Source organism: Asterias rubens, chromosome 17 (assembly GCF_902459465.1).
Source record: "Asterias rubens chromosome 17, eAstRub1.3, whole genome shotgun sequence".
Taxonomy (NCBI): Eukaryota; Metazoa; Echinodermata; class Asteroidea; order Forcipulatida; family Asteriidae; genus Asterias; species Asterias rubens.
Window position 1 is genome coordinate 2,612,752 of NC_047078.1, and position 25,900 is coordinate 2,638,651.

The 25,900-nt window shown below is 38.2% G+C and overlaps 1 protein-coding gene across 1 annotated transcript; it reads left to right on the forward strand.

Annotated features, from left to right (window-relative positions):
* Positions 1-132: 132 nt before the first annotated feature.
* LOC117301706 (double-strand break repair protein MRE11-like) lies at positions 133-18,669 on the forward strand. The gene is made up of 18 exons (XM_033785731.1): positions 133-203; positions 1,572-1,709; positions 2,135-2,178; positions 2,970-3,070; positions 4,946-5,106; positions 6,978-7,065; positions 7,229-7,370; positions 8,441-8,555; positions 9,425-9,610; positions 11,142-11,307; positions 12,449-12,529; positions 12,706-12,832; positions 14,086-14,192; positions 15,246-15,413; positions 16,681-16,746; positions 16,919-17,201; positions 18,151-18,179; positions 18,619-18,669. The coding sequence occupies exons 2-18, from the start codon at positions 1,666-1,668 to the stop codon at positions 18,667-18,669; spliced, it is 1,959 nt and encodes a 652-aa protein (XP_033641622.1). The 5' UTR covers positions 133-203; positions 1,572-1,665.
* Positions 18,670-25,900: the final 7,231 nt, after the last annotated feature.

Genomic DNA, 25,900 nt, shown 5'->3' on the forward strand with positions numbered 1-25,900 from the left:
ACACGTCTACTGTTTTGCTGTGGATTCTTCCGACAACAGAGGGCGTGCTCCGGCGCGCCGTTCACGATTGCACTCACACGGACGTTGCGGGAATGGGGGAATTTCTTACACCAGAAACAGGTTGGTGTCATGACCTTTGAAACTAGTGTGTTCATGTGACAAGCGGGAGCTGTTGGTGCCAATGAAATGCTCAGTAACGACAGGTAAGTTGATATGTTTTGACCGTTTTTAATCGTTTTGTTAAAAGTACAAGTTCAAGCTGTTTTGGCACTCTTGCTAAGTAGTATCATGGAGGTAACTACCTCCAACTCCATGGTAGTATTATGCTATATTAAACTACATGTCATGCTTGTGTTGATTGCCTTGTCAAACTCAAAAGTAAGCATGGTTAGTGTTCTCGTTGTCGTGTCTATCTGTATCTGTATGGTACTGCACACAAACTCCACTATCGGGATATCAATGGTGCAGGCGCGTGGTGGCTAGTAGTGGATTAGTAGTGGGCCCCCCGAATAAAGGTAGACCGAATAAAGGTAGTCTGGTGTCAGAAGCCATGTGTCTGTCTTTCCTGACACTGACAGCATAACATACACCATCCAGACACTGACCATGCTGACCACACACACAGCACAGGCAACATGGGCAACAGTGAGCTAGCTGAATGAGCTAGTTGAAATTGAATGATGATGACAGACCTGGTTAGCTGAGTGGCAGTGACACTGCACCCAAGCAAGCCGGCCCACGGCCTCCCCTCTCCCTCAGCTCAACTTATTTAAATTTTGTCCTAACTTTCCTCAACAGTCTTGCCATGACAATGACCTGATGACATTGACAGTAATGTCAGTTCATCATTCCTGGATTCATGCGTGACAAGAATCTTGTCATGCTTGACACTGGAACTGCAGACGACACTGCCTTGCCCAGGGCCTAATTTCATAGAGCTGCTAAGCACAAAAATTTGCTAAGTATGACTTTTCTTCCCTGATAAAAACAGGATTACCAGCCAAATTTCCATTTGTTACATAATGCTTGTTACTGGTATTCAGCTTTTGTTTGCTTATCTTGAAAATCACATGAAAATTTCTGTTTTTATCAAGGAAGAAATTTCATGCTAAGCAAATTTTTGTGCTTAGCAGCTCTATGAAATTGGGCCCTGGTTGGATGGACCATGATGGACAGTGTCACTGTGTCAGTGACTTGGACTTGGATTGGAGAGAAGGGGAAAGTTGTGCTGTGTCTCAGTCAAACAATTAAGAATTATATTTTTTTCTGAAGCAATGGAGTCGGCTCCAGCCTGGGCGGCTCTCCACTAACTACTCTACCTGCTCTACTCTGAATCTGATCTGAGATACACTCGCATGGTATTAAAATAAAGACCCACTGCCCAGACAGAAAGTGGGGCGCTGTATGTACTCTTTTTTTCACTTCTTTTTTTAACATCTACTTCACGAGTCATGCTTGTGACCAGTTTATTTTTTATTTATTTTTATGTTTAGTGGCAGTCATCAGAAGGTCAGCCACATTTAGTTCACCTCCTCACCAATGTTTCACTTGTGCACCGATTTGTTTTATAGATAGACAGACAGGACACTGCAAGGTATTGAATGTCAACTGAAGCTACAGACCATTTTATGTTATAAAGATCCGTGAGACAACAGAAACTCAAAGATGTCGTACTCATTTTCAGACCAAGGAAATGATTCACCACCAAGGTACGTTTTCAAGACGGCAACACATTCCAAACGATTTATTGAACTTGAAGGTCTGCTATTTTCACAATCGTAGCGTTTTCTTGAGGATGATGGTAAGAGACAAAATATCTAGTGATATATAATTTATTGTCTTACCTGGAATAACACAGAGGTCATGACCCCTCTGTTGTCCCTGCTCAGCTGCTCGTCCTTAGTCTGTTCCCCCATAAAAATAAAAAAAATTATAAAAAGTCAGACTTTTAATTAGATTTTCCAATGGAAGTGCCCTAAAATTGCAAAATTAAAATTAGGGTTTCAAGGGTGTTGCTATGCATTCAGCAGCCACTGCCAGAAGCATCAAGACAAACCCCCCATCTCAATAGCGATGAGGGTTATAGGGTATTCTGAAGGTTAAGTTAAAATCGTTTTCATTTATTTTTTTTCAGAAATGACGATGAAGATAAGGAGAACACAATCAAAATTCTCATTGGTAAGGACTAAACTTATTAGGCGTATGTAGGAAAATATAGTGGTGTGTCATGACTGAGCTGTATAACCCAAGATCAGGGCCCAATTTCATAGAGCTGCTTAAGCACAAAATTTTGCTTAAGCAAAAAAATCCTTTCTTAGTAAAATCAGATTACCGGCCAAGACTTCACTCAATTATTATGCTAAGTGAACAATAGTTAAATACCAGTCACAAGCAATGTATATGTCATGAAATTTTGGCCAGTAACATGTGTAAAAATAAGCAAGCTATTTTCGTGCTTAAGCAAATTTTTTGCTTAAGCAGCTCTATGAAATTGGCCCCTGGTGTTGTCAGCAGCAGAGTGTGGGTTCAATACCTGGGCCCAATTTCATAGAGCTGCTAAGCACAAAAATTTGCTTAGTGTAAAATTTTTGCCTTGATAAAAACAAGATTACCAACCAAATGTTCATGTGTTTTTCAGGATAAGCAAACAACTGCTGAATACCAGTTACTAGCAATATGCAACAACTGGAAATTCGGTTGGTCATCCTGTTTTATCAAGGAAGAAATTTCATGCAAAGCAAATTTTCGTGCTTAGCAGCTCTATCAAATTGGGCTCTGGTCGTGACACTTGTGCCCTTGAGCTAGTGACTTAACCATGCATCATAAAAAGTTGGGAAGGTAGTGCATTCTGCTCGACCAAATAGGCTCCCAGTGGATGTTACCTAAACCTACATCCTTACAGTCCCTGTTAATGAGGTAACCCTGTTTCAGCCCCATTAATTCACCATTATTGTTTACCATTGTCATAGCAACGGATTGTCATATCGGATATGCTGAAAAGGATGGAGTCAGACACAGCGATTCCCTCAACACTTTTGAAGAGATCCTTCAACACGCCCAGAAACAAAAGGTACATCCTGAGTAATAAATCTTAATGATTTGGGGTTGATAAAAAAAATTACCAGAGCGGGGTACAAACCAATGACCTCCAGATTAATGTGCCGGACATCTATCAACTTTGTATTTATCTTTCTTATTACTTGCTTTTTGTAATACTGTTTTTCCGTTAACGCTCATTCGTGTGCTCTTGTAACTTTGGTTTGTTTGTAGTGGTCAAATAAATAATAATAGGATATGACGATGACTAGAGCAAGCTAGTCGAAACGTTGAGACCAATATTTAAGAACTGACTCCGCGGTAGTACAGTTCATCACTATCATATAAGCTAAATTAGTAGTCCCAGCCTATTTTCTCTACCATCCGCCCGGGTAATAGTTAAAAAAGCAGGACAGTTCTTTTCAGAACTGAGAAGTCTCCCAACCCCCCGAACATCTACTCCGCGGTAGTAGAATAAATGCAAGACAGTTCTCTAAGAACAAACTCTACCTGGCAAGTAGATACACACATGGTGTTACCGCAAACCAAATATAAAGCAAGACAGTTCTCCAAGAACAAACTCTACCTGGCAAGTAGATACGCACATGGTGGTACTGCAAACCAAATATAAAGCAAGACAGTTCTCTAAGAACAAACTCTACCTGGCAAGTAGATACGCACATGGTGGTACTGCAAACCAAATATAAAGCAAGACAGTTCTCTAAGAACAAACTCTACCTGGCAAGTAGATACACACATGGTGTTACTGCAAACCAAATATAAAGCAAGACAGTTCTCCAAGAACAAACTCTACCTGGCAAGTAGATACACACATGGTGTTACCGCAAACCAAATATAAAGCAAGACAGTTCTCTAAGAACAAACTCTACCTGGCAAGTAGATACACACATGGTGTTACCGCAAACCAAATATAAAGCAAGACAGTTCTCCAAGAACAAACTCTACCTGGCAAGTAGATACACACATGGTGTTACCGCAAACCAAATATAAAGCAAGACAGTTCTCTAAGAACAAACTCTACCTGGCAAGTAGATACGCACATGGTGTTACCGCAAACCAAATATAAAGCAAGACAGTTCTCTAAGAACAAACTCTACCTGGCAAGTAGATACACACATGGTGGTACTGCAAACCAAATACTAATAATAATCACTCGGCTATTCTAGCCCTATGTTGCCTAAATAGATCAATTAGAAAAATTGCTAAGCACAGCATAATATTTTTCTAACCAGAATAAGGTTACCATTAAAAATTTCATGTCTCCTGTAACGGTTATCCTGCTCATTTTTGCTGAGCAGAAAGTTGTTGAACAGACCTGAGAAATTTGCCCTCTGTTTATTACTTTGCAGTCCATGGTTGTACTCCCACTTCAAAATATTGCCATGAAAACACCTTGTTAAAGCCATTGGACACTTTCTGCAGAACAAAAATTAAAAGTTCACAGATTTACAAATAACTTACAGGGTTGACAGAAGGTAATGGTAAAAGACTTCTCTTGAAATATCATTCCATGAAATGCTTTGCTTTTTGAGAAAACGTTAAAACAATTATCAATTCTCGACATCGAGAATAACGGATTTATTTTAAACACGTGTCATGACATGGTGAAATGTGCGGAAACAAGGGTAGGTTTTCCCGGTATTTTCTCCCGACTCTGATGACCGATTGAGCCTAAATTTTCACAGGTCTGTTATTTTATATATAAGTTGTGATACACGAAGCGTAGTTGTGATACACAAAGTGTTGGCCTTTGGACAATACTGTTAATCGATTTTGTGCCATTGCTTTAAACCGGTTAAACTACTACAACAGCAGACAGTAACTAACAAAAATAATATATTTTTAAAGGTTTACTCATCACCTCTAATTTGACCCTTGACCTTTGCAGGTCGACATGATCTTGCTCGGTGGTGACCTCTTCCACGAGAATAAACCATCCAGGAAGTCCCTGCATGGCTGCATGGCGTTGATTCGTAAATACTGTATGGGAGATCGTCCAGTTGGAATACAGTTTCTGAGCGATCAGAGTCTGAATTTTGCCGCCAGTCCGTAAGTTATTTTGTTATTAAATTGTTGGAATCAGGTTGGCTCAGTGATCTCTTTCCCTGCCTTTCACCTCTGTTGAGCCTGGTTTGAATCTCACCTCGGACCTGAGCCTTGCATGTGGATTGGGTTTTCAGCCCCTACCTGATTGCGCCCATTTTCCTCCAAGAGCATTTGTTTCCATTTTTTGTTCATCCTGTTTTGGCGGTAATTGCGCTGTTGGACTTGTAAGTCAAAATGTCTTCATTTTATATAATTGTAGTTCTCATAACGTCTCTTTTCCCTTTCGCTTTTTTAGTGTTTCCTGTGTATAAATATTCTCCTGTGCTTTTTTAATTTTTAAAGGCAGTGGACACTATTGGAAATCACTCAAAATAATTATTAGCATAAAACCGTTCTTGGTGACGAGTGATGGGGTGAGGTTGATGGTATAAAACATTGTGCGAAACGGCTCCCTCTGAAGTGCCATAGTTTTCGAGAAAGAAGTAATTTTCCACGGATTTGATTTCGAGACCTCAGATTTAGAACTTGAGGTCTCGAAATCAACCATATAAACACACACAACTTCGTGGGACAAGGGTTTTTTTTTCTTTCATTATTATCTCGCAAGTTAGATGACCGATTGAGCTCAAATTTTCACAGGCTTGTTATTTTATGCATATGTATATGTTGAGATTCACCAACTGTGAAGGCTAGTCTTTGACGATGACCAATAGTGTCCACTGCCTTTAAATAAAAAATCTAAATCTGTATTGTAATTTAGTCTTTGGACTGCTACAAACAGATGTTTTTTAGAATAAACCAGTAATAATAAAAAATAAATTGTCAGGACAACCCATTAAGGTAGTGTCATAAACCCAAGCAGGAATTGTGTAATGTCTAGATTCGAAAGCTTGCTAGTTGTAAAATGGTAATGGTAATAAACATTTAGCGAAATTATTTCAGGGTTTGGGGTTGAAAACAAAAAAGTAACTGGAACGGGATTTTAACCACCGACCTCAAGATTAACAGCTTGGCACTCTACCAACTGAGCTCCCTTTAATGTCAATCTCTCACAAGCCTTACAACCTGTTACTGCCATGTAGCCAGTGATCACCTCCAAACCTTGGAGACGGCAGCCAGGGTATCACCATAAGGGGCTGAAGCTTTTTTATTAAAAGTCAAGTTATAAACAAGAAGGCAAACTGACTGGGTACATTTTTAACTACAATGTGTTAAAGACAGTGGACACTATTGGTAATTGTCAAAGACCAGTCTCCTCACTTGGTGTATCTCAACATATGCATAAATAACAAACCTGTGAAAATTTGAGCTCAATCGGTAGTCGACCTTCCAAGATAATAATGAAAGAAAAATAACAATTGTCACACGAAGTTGTGTGCGTTTAGAGGTTTGATTTTGAGACCTCAAATTCATGAGGGTCTCGAAATCAAATTCGTGGAAAATTACTTCTTTCTCAAAAAAACTACGGTACTTCAGAGGGAGCCGTTTCTCATAATGTTTTATACTATCAACAGCTCTCTATTACTCGATATCAAGTAAGGTTTTATGCTAATAACTATTTTGAGTAATTACCAATAGTGTCCACTGCCTTTAGGTTCGAACAAAGACAAATTTATTTGAACAGGATTTGAAACAACGACCTCCAGACAAGCGTGCCGGTGTCCCAGGGAAATCTCAATTAACTTGGGCTTGAGGAGACTGATGTGAAAGAGGGCACTATCAGAAGAAGTTTTTACACTGAATCTCCTGCCACACCAGCGCTCTACCAAAATTGAAAAAAAAAATGCAAAATTTCCAGCTTGAGGTATTTTTTTTTCTAAATGGAAAAACTTACTTCTGTTCATCTCTTATGATGTTTGCTCCTCTTCCCCCAGGTTTCCTGTTGTGAACTACGAGGACCCAAACATCAATGTGGACACACCTGTTTTCTCTATCCACGGTAATCATGACGACCCAGCAGGAGTAAGTCCATCTAAATCATTGATGACAACTCTAAGATTCTTTTTTTTTTTCTCTAAAATATTTCATGTAAATGCTGAACAAATTTTTTTTTAATTTTTTTTTTTATGTAATTTATACAGCTTGCCCCTTTTATGTGCCTAAAATGTTTCCCTTTGTATTTTAGCTGGGTAACCTGTGTGCCTTAGACATACTTAGCGTGTCCGGGTTGGTCAACTACTTCGGCAAGTGTAACTCACTGGAGAAAATAGATGTGATTCCATTATTGATACAGAAGGGAACGACGAGGCTGGCCCTTTATGGAATAGGTGAGTAAAGTGACTAAAAGACCCAACCTCCAGTCAGAAATGCATTAGCAACAGCAAAAGGGATAACATGGAGAAGAGCACAAAAGAAGAAAGATCAAGCAAAATTACAACAGAAGGGAACCTCTTTCCAAAAATAAGAACAAATGCGGCAGATCTTGTGGAGAGACGAGATACTCAGCCACGTGGCATCAATAGCCTGGCAAAGAGTTAGACAAACACAAAACAGAAATACTTGGCACAGTTCGGCAGAGGCTTTTTTTCCACAGTGGGATGATATTCAATTCAATTCAATTCAATTCAATAAACATTTATTTCGGTATTGCCCTCACATGATATAATACATCATTGGTTTTTCATAAATATTAACAGTGGCAGTTGTAAACAGTAGCCAAAATTATTAACAAGTCAGAAGGGCAAAACTTAGGATTGGGTGAAGCCTTGGCTTTTGTACCCTGACCTATTGACAGACTATGGGAAGATAATGATGAAAGAAGGGAATGTCAAGCTGTTTCTCCGATTGTAGGCCACTCAGTACCGTGGGTACAATAAACATAAATAACAACCAGGCTATTAAAGGAACACGTTGCCTTGGATCGGACGAGTTGGTCTTTAAAAAACGTTTTTAACCGTTTTTTTAAATAAAATGCATATGGTTGGAAAGATGTTTTAAAAGTAGAATACAATGATCCACACAAACTTGCCTCGAAAATGCGTGGTTTTCCTTTTACTGTGCGAACTAACACGGTCTGCCATTCATGGGAGCCAAATATTTGACTTCCATAAATGGCCGACCGTGTTAGCCGACGAGGTATAAGGAAAACTGCGATTTCGAGGCATGTTTGTGTGGATCATTGTATTCTACTTTTACAACATCTTTCTACTCGGATGCAATTTATAACAAACGGTTACCACTGCTTTTCAAAGACCAACTCGACCGATCCAAGGCAACGTGTTCCTTTAAATAAAGAAGGGTTTTGAAAACTAGATATTGGATTTTTTGAATAATTGACCTACTTATTGATTTATTTACTAATTGATTGATAAGAATACATTATCTGTCTTGTTTTTAGGCTCAGTCCGTGATGAGAGAATGCATCGTATCTTTGTCAATAGAAAGATCAGGTTCTTCCAGCCCAAAGATGAGAGTACCCCATGGTTTAGTCTCTTGACCCTACACCAGAACAGGTACTACCCCCTTGGCACATCCCTTCCCCTAACCCTTCCTGTACCCCTTACCTCTTGCCAATACACATTTAAAATCTTGGGCAGATTTCATAAAGAGTTAAGACTAGTCTTATCTCGCTAGCCATACGTTTTTAATATCTCCTAGGACTAGTCCTAAGTTAGGACTAGTCCTGAGTCGTTGTGAAATCAACCCCAGGGCTACTAAAACTTTCTGGGGGCAAGTAAGGGCGCACAGTTTCTCCGATGGGCAGCTTTGAAGCGCAAGGCCTAGGCCTAAATTTTATAACGCTGTTAAGCATAGTAAAAACTGCTTAGCAAGATTCTGGGTGAGTGGGTCACCAGTTGCAACAATGTTAACTAATTTTTGCTGGTAATCTGCTTCTTTTAAGCAACGCTTTTCCATGCTTAGCAAGTTTTTGTGCTTACAAGCTTTTTGAAATTTGGCCCTGATGTGAGTCTTTTGCTATCTGGTACCTCTCAATACCCCAACATCATGTAATTACAAAATTGGTTTTGCTGACAAAACAGTTCCTAGCAGTGTGAGCACTTATTGTAACCCAGCATATACATAAACTGACAAACCTGTAGAAGTTTGAGATCGATCGGCCATCTGGGTCACAAGAAAATAGTGAAAAAAATGATTAAACGTTTCGCATGACATCGATTAAAAAACACACTGACTGAGCGATAAACTTCAAACGGGAAATTAGCTTTCTTTATTTCTCATCAAATATGAAATTTCAGACAGAAATATTTCAAGAGATGTTTCCTACTAACATCATCATAAGTCCGTGTTATGGAAATCTGTGATCTGGGATAAGTTTGTCTAACATATTCTGTAATGTTCCTCTAAATTTTCTTTGTTTCAGGACAAAGCACGGAGAGACAAACTACATTCCAGAGCAGTTTCTTCCAGATTTCCTTGATCTCGTCTTGTGGGGTCATGAACACGAGTGTAAGGTGGAACCCGTCTGGAACGATCGGCAAAATTTTTTTGTCACCCAGCCGGGGAGCAGCATCGCTACATCACTCTCCCAGGGAGAAGCAGTTCAGAAGTAAATATAATTTGTACACATGTTTTTATACAGGGCACTGACTGCTAGGGTTCATTCCAAACTGAAGTCCAACTTGTGGCGTGTCATATTTTTGGTGCAAGATGTTGTTGTTCAATACAACTCTTTGGATTCTCGGCTATGTCCTGCGCACATCACTAGGGAGGCTTAGCTTCACATTAGGCGAGCAAAAACGTGGACGTGAACATCAGAAAATTGTGTCGTTGCTAGGTGACGTCACCACTTTGGGCTTTTTGCTCACGTACGGCGTCTGCACATATGTACCTGACGTGAAAAGTAGTAACTTCACGTATGCTAAGAACATGAGATTTTTCCAACAAAATTTTCTCACGTTCACGTTTTTGCTTGCATAACGTGCAGCAAAACCTCCCTAATATCATAGATTAACGGGCGATGTCGGGGAAAACTTCACCCACCACACTGACTGGTTCTTGGCTTCGAGAATCCAGAGAGCACCCACTGATGGTTGAATAGTGTATAGTTTGAGTGTTCGCAAGGTTTTGTGGTTTAACTAACTCAACATGAATAAGAACATTTTGCAGCAGGAATTGGCGTGTCGTGCCGCTGTATGAAGAGTACCAGACTCAAGCTTTGGTGTTTGTGATTAGCAGAGTATGAGTTTGAGTCTCAGTCTCAACACTGGTGTCCATGAGAAATAAATAAATTGCCTTGTTTTTCAGATTGGACATGGTCCAATGTACTAGGATTAGTAGTGCTCTTGAAAGAACCAGAATAACTTCCATGCAAAAAGTAGGGGCTAACCCGAGTGTTTTGTGGTTTGTTTGGCAAGCACCCTTGTTTACATTCAAACTGCCCTCTTTTGACAAAACACTGTACGCGTCATGTTTCGTCGGGCAAAAAGACACGTAGTCATAGTCTAGCTGGCTGCCAAAGCACAAAGGTTTTGCCCGGCGGTATGCGCGCGAATCATGTTATGGTTTGTAAGTGTTGTCAGAGGTCACATCGTCTATAGGTTTCCTCAGACTTGTGAGCTGCGATCAAGTTCAAGGCCATCTTGGTTTCCTTACCAGAAATATATAACAACACTATGAACTTCTCGAGTGGGATTCAAAACCACGACCCTTGCAATACTAGAGCAGTGTCTTACTAACTAGACTACCGAGATTGCCCGGTAGCTAGAGGCAGGATTCGAACCCATGACCCTTGCAATACTAGAGCAGTGTCTTACTAACTAGACTACCGAGATTGCCCGGTAGCTAGAGGCAGGATTCGAACCCATGACCCTTGCAATACTAGAGCAGTGTCTTACTAACTAGACTACCGAGATTGCCCGGTAGCTAGAGGCAGGATTCGAACCCATGACCCTTGCAATGCTAGAGCAGTGTCTTACTAACTAGACTACCGAGATTGCCCGGTAGCTAGAGGCAGTTCGAAAGTACAGAGTAAACAGTGCTAACACACATCGGTGTATGGGTAAAAACCTTATTAATATTATTTATCCCTGATGCAAATTTAACATTGAATAAATATGAACTTGTTGTCTTTCTTACAGACATGTCTGTCTTTTGCAAATCCGAGCCAAAGCGATGAAGTGTACCAAGATACGCCTCGAGACGGTTCGTCCGTTCTACATGAGAGACATCACCCTAATGGATACAGACATGAACCCTAACCACGCTTCGGCCACAGAACATGTGGAGGCATTCTGTGCCGAAAAGGTAAAGACCCAGGATCTGATCCTAGAATCCAGGGGTGCGTCCGATTAGCGCCCCCGTGTCGACCCCGTGGTGCCCATTCGGTTGAGCCCCTGACTAGAGTTTTTCAAATGATCACTCACCCTCTCGTGGCGATGTCATGCACCTCGGGCCAGCCCCAAGTAACCCGTTCCACAAGCAGGGCACTTGGGGCTGACCCGGGTGAGCCCCCTGGAGTGACGTCAAAGCTATTCAAATGTACCGGGGGTAGATTGGGGTCGACCCGGGAAGCTAATCGAATGCACCCCAAGTAAAGAATTTCTGAGGTCTGCCACGAAGGACCAGGCTCCAATTTTATCAGGCATGAGAATCTTCCGGTTTAAACCGGAGTTGCGTTTTTTTTTCCTTTCAAAATTGTGGTCTCCGAGTTCGATGTGAATTTGCTATAAAATTCGGGGGGTAGGTTTTTGGGGGTATACATTTGGATTTCTCTAATCCCTCTTCTCTAGTCAGACAATGTTTTCCTTTCTTTTCCGGAATTGTTACAAAATCGCAGGCGAACCCAAAATTGTTTGAATTGTTTGAGCTTTACATTCCTTATTAAAAAAAAATGGAAAAATCACACAAAAGTAGCTCACTTCTACCTGGAAAAATAGGTGTCAGAAATGCATCAGAGACCACCACAGAGCTTCTAAAATACCCAGAGCTCCCAGGGCCCTTAAGCGGGCCCTGGACCCCGGCCGTAGGGGACTTCGCGCTGCGCGCTTCACACACAAAAATGATGGAATATTGACATTTCCGATCAACTGAATTTTTTTCCTGTTTTTTTATCATCACCCATTCTCATGCCTGTTTTATACAGCTGCTAAGCACAACAATTTGCTTAGCATAAAATTTCTTCCTTGATAAAAACAGGGTTACCAACTGAATTTCTATTTGTTGCAAATTACCTGTTACTGGTTTTCAGCTTTTGTTTGCTTATCTTGACAATCACATGGAAATTTGGTTGGTAATCTTGTTTTTATCAAGGCAAAAGTTTCATGCTTGGCAAATTTTTGTGCTAAGCAGCTCTACGAAATAGACCTCTATCACGGTGCAGCCAGCTTGAATTTCTCCCTACTGTAAACCGTAGTTACAATGTTTCTTTATTTGTTGACTGTTTTAGGTCGAGGCGTTGATTTCGCAGGCTGAGGATGAAATGTCGGGACACCCCAAACAACCCAAACTACCCCTCATCAGATTAAGGGTAAGCATTGGGTGTCCTATCCAAATTGAGCAACCTCGTACACTTGGAATTATTTTCCATCAAGTTGACGAACCGCTTTTGAGTTATTTTGTTTGTTTTCTGTCTGCGTTTGGCTGCAAAGCAATTGAGAACCCCTTGGCAGTACGTTACAGTGTTTCTTTCTTTCCTAATTTCAGGTGGATTACAGTGGTGGGTTTGAAACCTTCAACATCAACCGCTTCGGCCAGAAGTTTGTCAACAGGTTAGCCAACACAAAGGACATTGTACTGTTCCACAAACGGAAGTTACAAGCGGGAAAGAGGGGTGAGTAACAGGCAAAGTATACATTTTGTTTTTCGAACCGATCGATTCTTTTAAAAGGTGGTCACGTTTTTGAGATATCGCGGAAAATCCAGAGCAAATATGATTATGCTTAGCGTGAGATCAGGCACACCTCCATAGTCCAACAGTTTGAGTGTTTATTAATTTTGGTTTTTACCCATACACCGATGTGTGTTAGCACTGTATACTCCGTACTTTCCCGAGTCCTGTGAAAAAATATTACTGACATGTTACTCGGGTGGGATTCGAACCCACGACCCTTGCAATTCTAGAGCAGTGTCTTACCATTTAGACGACCGAGATTGCCCGGTAGCTAGAGGCAGTTTGAATTCTATGTTTTGGCAGCGGGTACCGCAATGATATATAAAAGATGTTAAATTGGCATCGGTGATAAAGAATATTAATATTACCCATACACCGATGTGTGTTAGCACTGTGTACTCAGTACTTTCCCGAGTCCTGTGAAAAAATATCACATGCATATTACTTGGGTGGGATTCGAACCCATGACCCTTGCAATTCTAGAGCAGTGTCTTACCAACTAGACTACCGATGAGATTGCCCGGTAGCTAGAGGCAGTTCGAATCCTATGTTTTGGCAACGGGTACCACAAAGATAGATAAGTTGGGTTGAGCGTTGGGTTGAGGACTACAACAGTAAACTGATTTCGCTTTGGGTTCAGGAGTACCATCATTAATCAGAGTCCATCTGTTTGGTAGTTGAATAGTTGAAGTGTTGGACTGGAGACTGCACTATTAAACTGACTATGCTTTGGGATAATGCTTTGGGATATTTGGATGTTTGACAGAGGACTGCACTTGGGTGTAGGATGTTGTTGCAGTGAAAGTTCAAGGGAAGGACACAATTTCATTTTATTTATTTATTTATTTATTTATTTATTTATTTATTTATTTATTTATTAATTTATTTATTTATTTCTTGTTTATTCTGGGAAATCCATTCAGTAAGAAAAACTCACTGATCTCCCATGGATCCCAGCTAATAACAATCTACAGAAGTGCACTTAAGATAAAAGATTAAAATTTACACAGTAAAACATTCATTTAAAAAACATTAGATCCAAGCACACATAAACTACAAAAAAAAAACATTTTTAAATAGGACGAAGAAAATTAAAGGGGAAACAAATACATCCATTAAAAACACTCAACCAAATATAAAAGAAAATGATGAACCACAATGGAGTAATGACAAACATTTTCTTTTTTTCACAGAAAGAAAACCCAGTGAGGAGGACATGGACAATTATCTGAGGCCAGACGCTCTGGATGCAGGAAGAGTAGAGGATCTTGTGAAACAATACTTCACCGATGCTGATGAGGTGAGTAACACACTAGCCCTCCTATTCTCTGGTAGATTGGCAGCCGTCTGTTTCACCTTTCCAACACCATTATTGTGGCATAGAACTGTGTGCTTTCAAGTGAGAAAGTAGTCTTGGTTCAAGACTCTCCTGGATTTGTCACAAGAGGGCGCGCTATCACCCCCAAAGCGCTATCAACCACAAACCGCTATCACCCGAGAACCACTATCACAGGAGAGTCTTGGCACATTCGTTAAATCTCCCCCCAAAATGAAGGGGCGGGCTCTGCGGGAAACCTACGCACGCGCATTATGTTTTTCCCCGATTTTGAGGGGGAGATTTAACGAATGTGCCAAGACTCTCCTGTGTTAGTGGTTCTCGGGTGATAGCGGTTCGTGGTTGATAGCGCGTTTGGGGGTGATAGCGCGCCCTCTTGTGACAAATCCAGGAGAGTCTTGAACCAAGACTAGTGAGAAAGGGGCATTCATTCCTGCAGCCTTTTCTCTGATTCAATTGGTGAGATGAAACAAATTTTCAGGAACTTTTACTAGAGCAAAATTTTGTCCCAAACTAGCAATATTATAGTATGGTAATTATAATGAGTAGGGTAGATGGCCTTAGCTTTCGAACCAAACGTGACCTTCTTCATAGGCATGAAGGCATAGTATGTTAATTATTAAATAAATATGAATGGTCTGTAAAACAGGGCAACTTCTAAGCATATCTGGACCTGATTTGATGGTACTGCTTATCAAAAGCTTACGGAAGCAAGAAAATCCATGCTTATGTCAGGCGTGTTTCACAGGTAAACAGAGAATGTTTTTTGTGCGTGTGCAATCTCCACGTGACTATAAAGCAATCTTTGCTTACACAGCCAGCGCAGAAATTTGGCACTTGCACAGTAAGCGGAGAACGGTGATCATAAGCGCAGAGTTTGGCAGTTAGCAGAGTCAAGAAATTGAGCCCAGTTGATTTCCTCGTTTTTAGTTTTTCAGGTATCCCTTTGGAAGTTGAAAGCTCAATTCTTGTCAGATCTGTTGACTTTTTTTACTAAGCATTTGTCCCGATCCGCAGCATAAGAAACTCAGTCTTCTGTCGGAGAAAGGTCTCGGCCAAGCCGTCCAGGAGTTTGTGGATAAAGAGGAGAAGGACGCCATCTTGGAGCTTGTGAAGTTCCAGCTGGAGAGGACCCAGGGCCATCTGAAGAGTCGCAAGACAACGGACACTTTTATTTTGGAAGAGGTGATTTTTTTTTTTTTTTTTTTTTTTTTTTCATTTTTTTTTTCATTTGCAAACACAATTTTTTTAATAACGACTTAAAAAACACCAGACAGGCAGACAAGGACAAAGGACAAACAAAACACAAGAACAACTGGACGCTAGAGCCTAATATTATATTCCTTTTTGTCTAATCTTATCCGATGCTCGTCCTGGTGAGCTTCTTAGTGAAAGTGTCTTGAGCCTTGATTGACGAGTGATGAGCTAGTTAATGAATGGTTTAATTTGTAAACAACATTCTTGTTTTGAACCTTTTATGATCTGCTGTTAAAAGTAGTGGACACTATTGGTTATTACTCATAATAATTATTAGCATAAAACCTTACTTGGTAATGAGTATTGGAGAGCTGTTGATAGTATAAACATTGTGAGAAACGTAGTTTTCAAGAAAGAAGTAATTTTCCACGAATTTGATTTTGAGACCTTAGATTTAGAGTTTGTGGTCTTGAAATCAAGCATCTGAAAGCACACAACTTCGCGTGACAAGTGTGTTTTTTCTTTCGTCATTATCTCGCAACTTTGACGACCAATTGAGCTCAAATTCTCACAGGTTTTTTTTGTTATGCATGTTGAAATTCACCAAGTGAGAAGACTGGTCTTTGACAATTACCAATAGTGTCCAGTGTCTTTAAAGCCATTGGACCCTTTCGGTACAGTATTTTCCAAGGCCTACACTTCGTGTATCACAACTTCTATATAAAATAACAAACCTGTGGAAATTTAGGCTCAATCGGTCATCGGAGTCGGGAGAAAATAACGGGAAAACCCACCCTTGTATCCGCGCGTTTCGCCGTGTCATGACATGTGTTTAAAATAAATCTGTAATTCTCGCTATCGAGAATTGATATTGTTTTACTGTTAAAAAAAACCCTCTAAGTTATTTGTAAATCTGTGAACTTTAATTTGTTTTTCTGTACCAAAAGGGTCCAATGGCTTTAACATGAATAGTTTTAGTATAAACTGCTTTTTTTCTGTGAGCTTCCTGCCTCTCTCTCTCTCTATTCATGTATTTTCACTTGACTGCTTCTGAGATACCTGCAAAAAATAGTTAATGGCCAGACATTTTGACCCTAGCAGAGTCTTTCTCAAAGACCAAACGTGTACCTTCCCTTTAAGTTGGCAACCTCGTATTCTTCTCTGAACCAGTAGAGATTTGACACGTAGTGCTACCACAAACCTCACCTGACAAAGATTTTTTTTTTTTTTTTCCTTTTTTTTTTTTTTTTTTCAGTTGAAGCATTTTAAGGATGAGAGGAAGAAGATGTCAGACGCTGATGAAGCAAAAGAAATACGAGGGGTAAGAAACTTTTTTTAGATTTGTATAATATTAATATTAAAAAATTGTATTTGCTGTGATCAATACTGAGTATACTACTTGGTGTAAGGGTAAAAACAACTTCTATTCTTTATCGCGATGCAAAACTAGCAAGTATTAAAACAAAATTGTAATTTTTTTGTTTTATTCTAAGGTAATGGATAAAGCCAAGGAGAAGCGGCAACAGCGTGGTGACTCGACAGGTTTCAGCGACGACGACCAGAGCAGGGCAGACTCCGACGAGAGTGAATCTTCCAACACCTCAACAACCAGGGGGCGAGGTAGAGGGAGAGGTCGCGGACGAGGTCGAGGGTCAACTGCAAGAGGTCGAGGGTCAACTACCAAAGGGTCAACTGCCAAAGGTCAAGTGTCAAGCGGCGGGACCTTAAAGCATTTTCTCTCCAAGGAGAAATTGGTTACGAATAGTTTTGCTGAAGGTAAGCTAAATTTGTATCCGTTCGTGTTTAATCTGTACCCTAAGGACTTGCATCACTCAATACACTGCATTTCTGAATTAAATTAAGGTTGGCAGTCAGAGTGGCTCAGTGGTTTCCTCTCCCAGCCTTTCACCTCTGTGGACCCCCGTTCCAATCCTGCCCCAGACCGGAGTCTTGCATTTGGATGTTTTTTTTGTACCCCACCCTTTGGATTTTCCTATCTTGGTAGTTCATCCCCCCCTCTAAAAAAAACCTGTACTTTTCTTAATGCTATTTTTGTACAATTGATGCACTGGTTATTTGTATTGCTGTGTCATACTAATTTTGTTTTCATTTTGTAACAAATTGCTTTATATATTTCATTTCGGTATTTTCAGTGTTGTGCTCCTGCGTATTGCACTGTACTGTATAAAATACTTTGCATTTTTATTAATATAATATTGATAATTGCCTATCTTTCTTATGTCATAAATATGATTTTCAGCTACTACGTGTATTTTACTAAATCATTTGTCGTATTATGTCTATGCTTGCTTGTTTGAATCCACAGGTTTTTCCTTCCTTTTTTTATAGGGGAACTTAAGATATGATCCTTACAATTTTTAGTTATTGTTATTTATCACTTAAGGTCATCATAAAATTTTCTTTGTTCAAACCCCAAAATGTTTGTAAACTTACCCAGTCAGTTTCCCTTGTGGTTTATTACTTGATGAGGCTGTAGTCTATCTTTAGAATCAGGTCAGCATAAGATATTGCAATCATTAAAATATGACATAAGGTTAATTAAGTATTAGTTGTATCTATATTTCTAAGGTTAATATTGTTTCTTTATTGTTCTAAACGGCAGTTATCACAGATATACACGTAGGCCTATGTTTCTGAATACATTTTGTCAAAATCATCATTTTTGATTAACAAATCATTGTGTTTCTTTTTTGTATCCTTTCAGCAAAGAAAAAGAAGAGCCAAAGCCCATGGGTAGGTGTACATTTTCTAAGTTTAACTTCCTAAAAGATAAACCTATTAGCATTTCCAAAATCCTCTTCAATCTTAGTTTGTAGGATTCAGTAAGACAAACCAAAATAACAGACATGTATCAGACATACCAATCTTCAATATCAGTTACCATATTAGTATGGATTTGTTACTGTACATAAAATCACCTAACAGATCTTATCAGAGTCCAATTTTTTTTATATTTTTTTTATTTATGTTTTCTTGTCACATGTAAAATATAGTTGTACGGTGAAATGCATTTTGGTTTTCCATTTTGCATTTTGCATTTTGGTTATGGGGTTGTCTACGCCAATTGTCGTAGAAAGGAGTATTTTTATTGATTATTGTTTTGGGTTTCCATAGTATTTTGATTCTCTAGCTCATAACACGTAGTCATTAAACAGATGACATTTTTTTTCAGAGTGATGATTCTGATGAAGAAAGTTTGTCTTCCCGCTCAACCCAAAGGTAAGCAGTTTGCTTGGTACAAGTTAAGAGACTGAAAGTATGTACATACTCTTTGTATTGAATAAAACTAATCTTTACAGTCGTTTACATTCGGTTTTTTTTTCTCGTTTTTATTTTATTTTTATTATTACTGCAGGAATGCCAAGGCAAGTGCTGTTGTTTCTGACGTAAGTACATATCCTTCACTGTTAAAAAAAAAATTTATAAGACTTATGTAAAATGTTGTGTTAGTTAATTTGTTGAGAATTTACTGATCTATGACCCTATACCTTTAAAGGAACACATTGCCTTTGATCGGTCGAGTTGGTCTTTGAAAAGCGTTTGTAATTGTTTGTTATAAAATGCATATGTGTAGAAAGATGTTGCAAAAGTAGAATACTATGATCCACACAAACATGCCTCAAAATTGCACGGTTTTTCTTTTATTTCGGCGACTAACACGGTCGGCCATTTATGGGAGTCAAATTTTTGACTCCCAAAGAAAACGGAAAACGAAGCAATTTCGAGGCATATTTGTGTGGATCATTGTATTCTACTTTTAAAACACCCTTCTAACCATATGTATTTTATAACAAACGGTTACAAACGCTTTTTTATAGACCAACTCGTCCGATCCAGGGCAACGTGTTCCTTTAAAGGACTTGGGTACTTTTTGTAACACAAAACACAATGTCAACTGGTTTACATTAAACTTACTCTGTTTGAAGATAATGATAGTAGAAAGCTTACCTGAAAATACTACTTGGCAAGGTGTTATAGTTTTTGAGAAATTAATGAGACGAAAATTATTCTTGTGTTTTTTTTTACTCAATTATCAAAAACTACAGCACCTCGCCTAGTAATATTTTAAGGGAAGCTTTCTACCAGCATTATCCTCAAACTGTGTGAGTTTGTAAGTAACGTAAACCTTTGGACATTGTGTTTTGTGTTACAAAAAGTACCCCAATCCTTTAAAAATAATATGTATAACAACGTTTATTTGTTTGACTGTTTAGGATGGTGAGGATATGTTTAGCATGCCGCCCAGCATTAGGAAAACAGCGGCCAAGAAGGCAAGACAGTACTGAGTCATCTACTGTAATCTCATCCAAGCAGCTGAAATCTTGTAAGAAACTAGAAGTCACCCAAGGGAGCTTCCATTTGAAAATGTACGGGAACCTTGAAGAGGCACAAAGGTCAAGAGCGGGGCAAAGAAGGCCATGCCCTCTTAAGCCCAGCTCTCCATGTGATTTCACAAGGGCTTGATTTCAATGTTAAAATTGATCTTAACTGCCAATCAGTCGTAACTGCTAAGTAAAACGTGATGTCACAATACAAATCACTATGGTGATACTGAAAACTCATCTAAAAGGAACATTACAGAATTGGTAAGAAAAAACTCGTTCACAGATTTCTAAAAACTTACACAGTCTTATGATGATGATAGAAGAAAACATCCCTTGAAATATTTCTGTCTGAAGTGTCATATTTAATGAGAAATAAATATAACAAGTTTCCAGGTTGGAGTTTATTGCTGTGAGCGTTTTATTCTTTTCGTTTTTCAATCAATGTCATATGCAAAATGTGTAATCAGTTTTTCACTATTTTCTCGTGACCCAGATGCCCGATCGATCTCGAACTTCTTAAGGTCTGTCAGTTTATTAAATGGTGGATTACGTAAAGTTCTTACACTGGCAGCAACTGTTTTGTTAGCAAAAACCATTTATGTAATGTTCCTTTAAGATGCATCTCGGTGCTTTTTGAAATCAGGCCCATGCCTGATGTTTGCCAAGAAATTAGAAGCTTTCTACTGTGTAGATTGTTGTGTGTTGTCGCCAACTGGGCCCAATTTCATAGCACTAGCACTACTAAGCAGCCAATTTTGTGCTTACTTAGCAATTTCGATTTCTTAGCGCTGCTAACCTTAAGCAGACGCAAAGGCATGCTAACCTTCCGGTGCTTACCACACAAAAATAAATGACCTCACAATGCAAATCCACGGTAAACACGCAACATAATATAGCCGCCCAATTTTTCTGCTAACCTGTGAAATATGCTAAGGCTTAAGCACATTTTTTTAGGGCTGTGTTAGCAAAGAATGCCTAGTACATGTAACATAGAGTAAGCATGCCCACAAGCATAAATTCCCTGCTTACCTGTGAAGTATACTTGATGTAGTGGGGAATTCCGTGCTCAGAAGCGCCGACTTTACGATGAAGGAGAGCCATGAAATTGGGCCTAGAATTTGAGTCCGGTGCTGTAGATTGCGAGTGCATAAAATGTTCACTATTGCCTCAGATGCTTGACCAATACGCACCATTCAAAAGAAAGTGACGACATTTAACTTTAAAATCAGAAGAAAAGGTTTATTTCTTAATCAGATCATAAAAAGCGAACAAAAACTAAACAAAATTCAAGCTTCCGTTTTTAAAACAGTTTCAATTCTTATTAAACCCTTTGATAAATAAGAAATATAACATTCCATGTTGTCTTTATAATTTGTTTGTACATGTATATCTGTATAATATTTCCAACAGATCTTGAAGGTGCTAAGCATAATATGGAACTTTTTCTCTTAATAGAAATGGTTACCAGCCAAAATGCCATTTAATGCACATTTGCTGGTAACTGGTACACTGTAGTACATGTAATCTGCTTAGCATGTACTTTAACAGCTTCAAGAAACTTCCTTCGAAAAATGACAAAGAACATTACAGAATGGTAGAGGGCCATCTGTTTAAATGCTGCATGATTTTCTACAAAATGTTGACAATATTATTTTGTTACAAAAGAAGATGAAAATTTCTAAATAACGTTTTAAAATGCATGCATTGAAAGAACAATAGGAAAACTTAAGTTAAAAATGATAGGAAAATGATTTGGTTCGAAACTTAAATTCAGATTCATTTCGTTTCACATACACAAACCTTTACACAAACATGGTAAAATCAAATGCCTCACCATGAAGTTAAAGGAACATTACAGATAATTGGTATAAAAAGCCAATAGTGAAGATCACAGAATACATCAAACTTACAAGGTCTGATGATGGTTATAGCATAAAACATCCCTTGAAATATTACAGTCTGCAATATCATATATTTGATGTGGGGGAGAAAACCCTTCATTTCCCATTTCCCAGCGTTTTCTTCCTCACGAGCGTTTTCTTCAATTTATTTGTTAATCGATGTCATGCAAAATGTGTAATCGATTTTGTCACTTTTTGCTAGTGAGCCAGATGGCCGACCGATCTCAATCTTCTACGGGTTTGTAGGTTTATTTAATGGTTTGTTTCATAAAGTGCTTAAACTGCCTGCAACTGTTTTGTTAGCAAAAACCAATTATGTAATGTTCCTTTAAAATGAATCTCAGTGCTTTGTGAACAAAATCTCCGGTTCAGAACCGGTTCCGATCTCACCATAAAGTTGAACTCAATTGTTTAGTTTTACTAATCACAATTGTTTTTTAGTTAATTAAATTAACATTACATCATTGTGTAACTAACGGTATTTATAAACCAAACAAAAGTAAAAAAAAAAAAAAATACATCAGGCACTTGATATTCAAACAACAAAAATATTTCATGAAAAATATGATATGACATGATATTGTCTGGTAACCGTATCCTAGTAGGCTTAGCTACGTTTTGTGCTCAAGCAGTTCTTTGAAAATGCACCTACATGTAGATAACATGGTGAAATGTCTTTTAAAGGATTTGGGTACTTCTTTGTAACACAAAACACAATGTCCACAGATGTACATTAAACTTACACCGTTTGAAGATAATGATAGTAGAAAGCTTACCTTAAAATATTAGTTGCTGAGGTGCTGTATTTTTTTTTTAAATGAGTAAAACAATGTCATGAAAATACGTTTTTACATGCTAAAATAATTTTCGTCTCATGATCACTGAGACGAAAATTGTTTTCATGACATTGTTTTACTCGTTTCTCAAAAACTGCAGCATCTCACCAAGTAATATTTCCAGGGAGCTTTCTACTATCATCTTTAAACCATGTAGTGTAAATCTATAGACATTGTGTTTTGTCCTGCAAAAAGTACATAGATCTTTAAAAGTCTTTGCACTTGCCATGCCTGTACTTGCATCTGAGAAAAGTCTTGTAGAACTACCAAAAATGAAGATGAAAATACTTAATTTTTATGATGACAAAGTTTATAGGAATGGCTTAATAAAATGCATTCAAAATGTTTCCTTTTCCTCACATGCCCTAATTATATGATTCAGAATCAGCAGACTTTGAAGTAGCTTTGACCAAAGAATAAATTAAATAATATAGTTAAAGAAACTGGACACTATTGGTCATTGTCAAAGACCAGTCTTCTGTATTTCTACATGTGCATAAAAAAACTGTGAAAATTTGAGCTCAATCGGTCGTCGAAGTTGCGAGATAATAATGAAAAAAAAAACGCCCTTGTCACACGAAGTTGTGTGCGTTTAGATGCTTGATTTCGAGACCTCAAATTCTAAAACTGAGGTCTCGAAATCAAATGTGTGGAAGATTGCTTCTTTCTTGAAAGCTACGTCACTTTAGAGGAAGCCGTTTCTTACAATGTTTTAACTTGTCAACCTCTCCCCATTACTTGTTACCAAGTGAGGTTTTATGCTAATAGTTATTTTGAGTAACTACCAATAGTGTCCACTGCCTTCAAACAGGTATGCAACTTTTCGGCTGATCGGGATTTTCGCTTTTTCTTTTCAAAACAGTGCCATATAAAACTGAAAACACTGTTCACAAATTTAGTGTGATCGTCATTTCCTCTGTTTTTGCAATTAGAAAGTGGCATTTCGGTTAAAGGTGTCCCAACAATGTTTGGCTTAGCATAGAAACTTGCTAAGCAGCCTTATGACATTTTGCCATGGTCATTTTCAACGCCAAAGCTCCCTGATACTAAAACTACATAGGCTTATATTATTTGTAAATGTTACAGTTAAATACATTATGAATAATAGTTATGGGAATTCCATATTTTTTCTACGGAGTAATACACTTTCAATGACTTAGCTGTCCTGCCAAAAACTTTGTATTCATTTTTATATAGGAATTTTTGATAAAAAGATTAAAATAGTATTCCCTTTGTTATTGCTTGCCATACTCGTTTGTTTTTGTTACGTACATAAACTGTATAAAATTGTCTGCTTTTGCGATTAAGACTTGATCCTGAACAAAATTAGTAGCTATCGATAAATAATCGAAGCTAGTGTGCATCATTGATAATCAGGGTACCGCAGAAGCCTAAACGGATACTTTTGTGGACGCTAGGTGGCAGCATACTCGCAATTTGCAAACATTGTTCTGTTCGTGTACCTTTTTTAAACCGTTCGGTTGTTTAATTCTATAAATTTATATAAGATACACTGACGCTACTCTGTAAAACTTTCAAAAGGTGGTAGAGTTTTCGAGATAATAATTGCCGAAAAAACGGAGCAACTGCCTTTATGATTAATACGGAACAGTTACGTCCACAGTCTGATAAACGTTTTACAGATTCAGATAAGAACTGGTATACATAGCTGTCCATAACCACATTTTTGTTTAAGATCACACTAATTAAACGGTGAAAGTTTATAGTTCTTAAATATGTATACACAAAAATAGATATGACAGCAAGAGATTCAAGTTTAAATCTGATATGCTTTCAGAAATATTTGGAACAGCTTTTATACATATTCTTTTTGTACATTCTTAGCTTATGTTTATTGTATTAAGGTGTATACTTATTGATTTTAACCATGATTGTATCTCCATCATGCAAAGTTTAAAATCCCACTCTTGTACATGGTGATTTTTTCAAACCCTACTAGATTGTATTTTCAAAATGCAAAGTTTCAAATCCTATACTTACATATCAATACTTTTAACACTTAATTATAACTTGTTTATACTTGGGGGAGATTAAATCAAGTTGAAAAATCATTTGTTTAATTTGTGTTTATGCGGCTGTTTTGCGAGTTGAGTAAACGGAGTTACCAAACTGTGGCATGTTCCTAGATGAACCCAAAAAAATACGAAGAAAACAAATTCCAGACGGGAATGCTGATAATTCCAGAATTGATGATCAGAATGTTGAAAACCACTTTTAGCCTGGTTAAACACAACCGACACACGATGTAAATACAAAGGTAGTCTAGGTGCAAGACGTACTTGTTGAGTAGGGCCTACGTATGTGTGCATAGTTGAACAACAACGTTTTGCACCAAGACTAATACAAAAGTAGAAACAGAAAGAGTGAATAAATCCTTAAAAGTGCCAAGCAAGACCGATGATGACCTAAGAGCATGAAAAAGGTTCCGTGCAGAGAAAATATACAAAGACATTATTAAGAAAAAATGTAGTACTGACATTTTAAACAAGACAATTTAAAAAAATTGTAAAACTAACTTTATCTTAATCAACTCACTTTATTTTTATTAAATGTATATACATCGGTTGAATCTACGTAGGTTTTGAATGCGTAGGGTGTGTAATTTCCGTCGCAGACACAAGCCGGTAAATAATAATTTTTTTAATATATTTTTACTTGTGCGATTTGAAGGCACTGTGCACGTTTGGTAAACGTCAAAGGCCGGTATTCTCACTTGGTGTATCCTCACATATGCATGAAATAACAAACCGGTGAAAATTTGGGCTCAATTGGTCATCGAAGTTGCAAGAAAATTATGAAAGAAAGAAAAAAACCTTCGTTGCACAAAATTGTTGTGCTTTCAGAGAGATTCAAATATTTTAGCGAGCAATTACCTCTTTCTCTATAACGTTACTTCAGAGAAAGTCGTTTCTCACAATGTTTTATCATCAACGACCCTTCGGTGTTCATTACCAAGTAGGTTTGCATAATCATTAACCTTTCGAGTTATTACCAAAAGTATACACTGCCTTTAAGACAGTTTGGGTATAGATTGGGTTAAGCCACGTGACAAGATCATGTGACAAACTTGTTAGCCCATTCAAGACACTGGACACGATTGGTAATTGTCAAAGACTAGCCTTCACAGTGTATCTCAACATATGCATAAAATAACAAACCTGTGAAAATTTGAGCTCAATCGGTCGTTGAACTTGCGATATAATAATGAAAGAAAAAAATCACCCTTGTCACACGAAGTTGTGTGCTTTCAGATGATTGATTTCGAGACCTCAAATTCTAAATCTGAGGGCTCGAAATCAAATTCGTAGAAAATTACTTCTTTCTCGAAAACTACGTTCCTTCAGAGGGAGCCGTTTCTCACAATGTTTTAT